The 5,097-nt window shown below is 40.0% G+C and overlaps 1 protein-coding gene across 1 annotated transcript; it reads right to left on the bottom strand.

Annotated features, from left to right (window-relative positions):
* Positions 1 to 3,106: 3,106 nt before the first annotated feature.
* Positions 3,107 to 4,209, bottom strand: LOC118706557 (olfactory receptor 7A17-like). Its single transcript, XM_036415980.1, has one exon. It carries the CDS (start codon positions 4,207 to 4,209, stop codon positions 3,241 to 3,243), a length of 969 nt encoding a protein of 322 aa, XP_036271873.1. The 3' UTR covers positions 3,107 to 3,240.
* Between the last annotated feature and the right edge of the window lie 888 nt (positions 4,210 to 5,097).

Genomic DNA, 5,097 nt, shown 5'->3' with positions numbered 1-5,097 from the left:
ACCTAGAATACTACCTGGGAAGATTGATTATCAATATATATGTCAAAGTGGCTTCTATATGGATATGAGGCAGGAGAGAAAGAAACCAAAACCCCCACATCTGGGCATGATCAAAGAGAAAAGAGTTTATGGCAGGAAACCACTGCAGTGGTTAGAGGTCACAACTACAAGGACTGGCTAGAACCAGATCATTCCAAGATTAATGAAACAGAACAGAGAACCCAGAAATCAACCCACACCGTTACGGTCAATTAATTTTTTTCTAAGGTGTCAAGAGCATGTAATGCAGCAAGACTGTTTCTTCAATAAATGGATTTGGGGAAAAGAAACAGGTAAGAAAACATGAAATTAGGCCACTAACTTAAACATACACAGGAAACTCAAAAGGATAAAACACTTAATTGTAAGCCACTAACCCATAAAAATTCTAGAAGAATACATTGGCAGTAATATCTCAGATATCTCATGTAGCAGTATTTTTCTTGAAACATCTCCTAGGGCAAGGGAAACAAAGGATAAGTCAGCAAATGGTACTACATCAAACAAAAAAAGCATCTGCACAGCCAAAGAAACCATCAACAAAATGAAATGGGGACCATCTGTATGTGAGAACATATATGCCAATGATCCATCTGATAAGGTGTTAATTTCCAAAATATACAAAGAACTTATACAGCTCAGCACTGCAAAAACAAATAATCCATTTAAATTGGGCAAAGGGCCTGAATAGACATTTCTCCAAAGAGAACCCACAAATGGCTAATAGAGATGAAAAAATGCTCAAGGTCACTAATCATCAGAGAGATTCAAATTAAAACTACAATGAGTTATCACCTCACACCTGCCAGAATGGCCACCATCAATAAATCAACAGACAGATGTGGTAAGGATGTGGGGAAAAAACCAAAAACACTAGTATACTGCTAGCTAGAATGCACACTGTCACAGCAATTGTGAAAAACAGTATGGAATTTTCTCAAAAAAATCAAAATCAAACTGCCATTTAACCCAGAGATCCCACTTCTGGGAATAGAGCCTAAGAATCCCAAACACCAAATCAGAAAGAATATATGCACCCCTATGTTCATAGCAGCATTATGTACAATAGTTAAGGTCTGGAAACAACCGAGGTGCCCATGAGCATATGAGTGAATGAAAAAGCTGTAGTACATTTACACAATGGAATACTAAGTAGCTGTGAAAAAGTTACCTCTTATATAACCTCATTTATATGTGGAATATAATGAGCAAAGTAAACTGATTAACGAAATAGATCCAGGGACATGAATACATGGAACAAATGACACATGACAGTGTAGATAAGGCTCGGGGAGGTGTTGGGAGGCGTGCAGGAAGGAATTAACCAAAGGCCATAACACATGGACACTGACAATAATGTGGTAAAGGCCTGGGGTGGGGTGGGTGCTGAGTAGAGGGGGCAAAGAGGAGAACAGAGGATTCCTGCAATATTGTCAACAGTAAAAAGACAATAGATATCGTCATTAAGGCAAAGATTGACATTTATCATGGAAGATTCTAGCCTAGGAGATGACTGCTATAACCTGCTTTTAGTTATAATAGAAAGTTTTAATTTCAGACCATCTTATGTGGTTGCATTAGGTTTTTGAGTTTTTTAGGCTACTATGCAGTGCCTGCCCCTCTCCTGCTGACCTGAGCTTTTCAGTTTTCATTTGTGGTGCTTTTTTTCATTCACATGACAAAATTTATAAAGGAGAAGTAATTTCCTGGAACTATGAAGGAGTCATAATTATAGGCAGCACTGGAATTTTCAAGCAGAAAATAAAATATAATTTATTACAAATTAAAAATACAATAACCAGTCACTGACCCTAATGCACAAAGCCATCAATCTTCCATACTTTGATGATTACAGCATGAAAAAGCAATATTTTGCACAGTTACAAAATTAGTGCTTAACAATTTTGCTTCCTAACATTTCAGGTCATCTCTGACATTAAAGATGTATTAGATCAATTGGTGAAAACTTGCCTTTCCATGTAGATGTCAGTAGTAGATCTACATTTGATAGTCAATTTTTGTCAGTGTCTGTAGTAGTAATTTGGGACAGTGTGCTGAACAGCACCGTAAAACCTGGAGACCAGTTATAAAGCCGAAAAACATGTTTGTAGTGTAATTGCCTGACACTGAACATTTAATTTCCAATGCATTCATTTGAAAGATAACCATGTTGAATAAACATATGGCCACCTCTGTGACAGGCTATGAGATAAGCACCCAGGCCACTGGCCCAGGAAGTTCTCCTTATGGAAAGCCCTGGATAACACAGATAACTGTCCTCATGAGTGACTCTCCTTTTCACTTTCACACACTAACCCCTGCTCTTAAGATTTAAATTCACCAAGAAAGAGTGAGTGTAATAGATGCAGAGACCACAGTTGTGTTCTCTCTCCTTCCCCCTTTCTCTTCTTCCTTCTCTTTTCTCTTTCTCTTCCTCCTCCTCGTTTTTCTCTTTCCTTCTACTTCCCCACCCTTTCCCTCCTCATGACCTCTTGTGTGTGAGCAGGGTTTATGAGTAATGGACCTTGCTTTTACCAGGTTCTCAGAAGTTTGCTACTTGCATGCATCTTGCAATCATAATAAGGACCACAAGGGCTGGTCCAGGCACAACATTGGCTCAGGTCAGTGTCACAGGAATTCATGCTGAAATGAGTGCCCCAGGCATTTATAATGAATGTCTTTTGATCAATAGGCTGAGACTTAAATGGAACAACATTTAAAATCTACATTATCAGGAAGAAATAGTGATGTACAAATGAATGACAGATACAAAGTGAAAACTGGTTTCATATTTTCCTGTACAATATAATTAAATAAAAGTCATTAAATGTCACATGTAATTTTGTCCATGTGAGTAATACAACCCTGATTATTATTATTTTTTTCAGGAAAACTAGAGGAAAATTTCTTAGCATGATATATGTCACTTGAGATGAAATTATTTTAGAGAAATCCATGTGGTCCCATGAAAGATATAGAAATTTCCAAATATTTCTGATGCAAGGTTGAGAAAAACTTTGAGGCAAAAATAGTCAAAACAGAAAACTGTCTATATATTAGACCAGAAGCTTGATAAAGTGAATTATTTATATAGAGAAGTTGAACACAAAAAATGGACACGCCAGGCAATAAACAGAAGGGTCCAGTTCTCTTCCACATGATCAATCACAGCTTCTGGTTTCAAGGTGTTGAGCCATGAAGTCAAGGACACTTTTTCGGCCCCAAAACAATTGTCCCTTTTATAACTGTCACCCCCAAGAAGCTATTCAGAGCCCTCTTTATGTCTTTGTTCCTGAGACTGTAGATGAAAGGGTTCAGCATGGGTGTGACCACGGTGTACATCACTGAGGTGATTGCACTAGACTGTGAGGTGTGGGTAGGAGCAGAGCTGAGGTACACGCCTAGGACTGTGCAATAAAATAAGGAGACTACTGAGAGGTGAGACGCACAGGTAGAAAATGCCTTATACTTCCCCTGAGCTGATGACATTCTACATATAGAGGCCACTATTTTAGAGTAAGAGTAAAGGATCCCAGCCAGGGGACCACCAGCCAACAGCCCAGTTGTCAAATACATCACAGTGTCATTAAGAGAGGTGTCAGAAGAGGCAAGTTTGATCATCTGCTTAATTTCACAGAAAAAGTGGGGAATTTGCAAATCCGCAGAGAAGGACAGTCTCGATATCATTAAGCTATGTAACAAGGAATTCAAAACACTAATGATAAAGGACACCAGAACCAGCAGACCACAGAGCCCAGGGTTCATGATGGCTGTGTAGTGCAGTGGGTGGCAGATGGCCACATACCTGTCATAGGCCATCACAGTTAGAAGGAAGTTGTCCCAACCTGCAAAGAGTGTGAGAAAATATATCTGTGTGATGCAGCCATCATAGGTGATGGCTTTGCTTTTTGTCTGGATGTTCCACAGCATCTTTGGGATGGTGGTGGAGGTGAAACAGATGTCTACCAAGGACAGGTTGGAGAGGAAGAAGTACATGGGTGTGTGGAGGTGGGAGTCTGAGCTGAAGGCCAGGATGATGAGCAGGTTTCCCAACACAGTGGTCAGGTACATGGAGAAGAAAATCCCAAATATGAGGGGCTGCAGTTCTGGTTTTACTGATAATCCCAGGAGAAGAAATTGTGAACCACCTGTGTCATTGCCTGGACCCATGGTGGAGGTGATGACTAAGAATGAAAAAATAACATAATTAACTTTCATATTAATGGACATCACTAATCATTGAAATGCTACAATTTATATTTTGTGGTAATATATATATATTAGGAGCCCAACCACAACTTGAAATCGAAAGGTGCAGCCCACCCTTGAGTCGCCTGTGAGTTGCTGGTCAGGCCCTGCCTCCCTCTCCCGCCCTTGAAGCAGCCATTGCCACTACTGATCAGGCCCTGTCCCAGGGCAGGTGAAGCAAAGGCACCTGCTGATCGCCCCCGATGCTGTGCATGCAACCTCCTCCTGTCTGGTTGACCCATTATGGCACACGTGTCAAACACAAGGCCTGCGGGCCAAATCCGTCCCGCCAGGCCTTGCAATGTGGCCCGCACCGCGCTGTCATCACTGCACTCCGCTGTGTTTCCATCACAATGACAGTTTATGACTGTTCAGTAAACCATTCGGCCCGCGATTTAGGCTGGATTTTAGATTTTGGCCCCTTCTCTGGTTGAGTTCGACACCCCTACATTATGGTGTCCCAGTTAATTAGCATATTTCCCTATTATATAAATATGTGTGTGTGTGTGTGTGTGTGTGTGTGTGTATATATATATATATATATATATATATATATATATATATATATATTACAAATCATACCTTTTAAGGAATCCCCTGTGACATATCTCATTTGGGAGTTTAAATACATTCAGACTGTTCTCCAAGCAGGTAATGTATTTCACAATGTTACTGAGAAATGCTTTCATGTCCCTGAGAAATATATGTTGAGTACTGACCATCTCCAGGAAAAAGGTGTAGGATGCCGAGAAGCAAAATCACTAGAATATAATGGTGGTGAAAAATATATGCAAAATAAGTATTATATAA

This window comes from Pipistrellus kuhlii, unplaced genomic scaffold (genome assembly GCF_014108245.1).
Source record: "Pipistrellus kuhlii isolate mPipKuh1 unplaced genomic scaffold, mPipKuh1.p scaffold_m20_p_52, whole genome shotgun sequence".
In the NCBI taxonomy this organism is placed as follows: domain Eukaryota; kingdom Metazoa; phylum Chordata; class Mammalia; order Chiroptera; family Vespertilionidae; genus Pipistrellus; species Pipistrellus kuhlii.
The sequence above is the reverse complement of the archived record's forward strand: the minus strand, read 5'-3'. Positions and strand labels throughout refer to the sequence as shown.

Coding starts and splice junctions, on each gene's coding strand:
- LOC118706557 (XM_036415980.1), bottom strand. CDS start 4,209: ATGGGTCCAGGCAATGACACAGGTGGTTCACAATTTCTTCTCCTGGGA.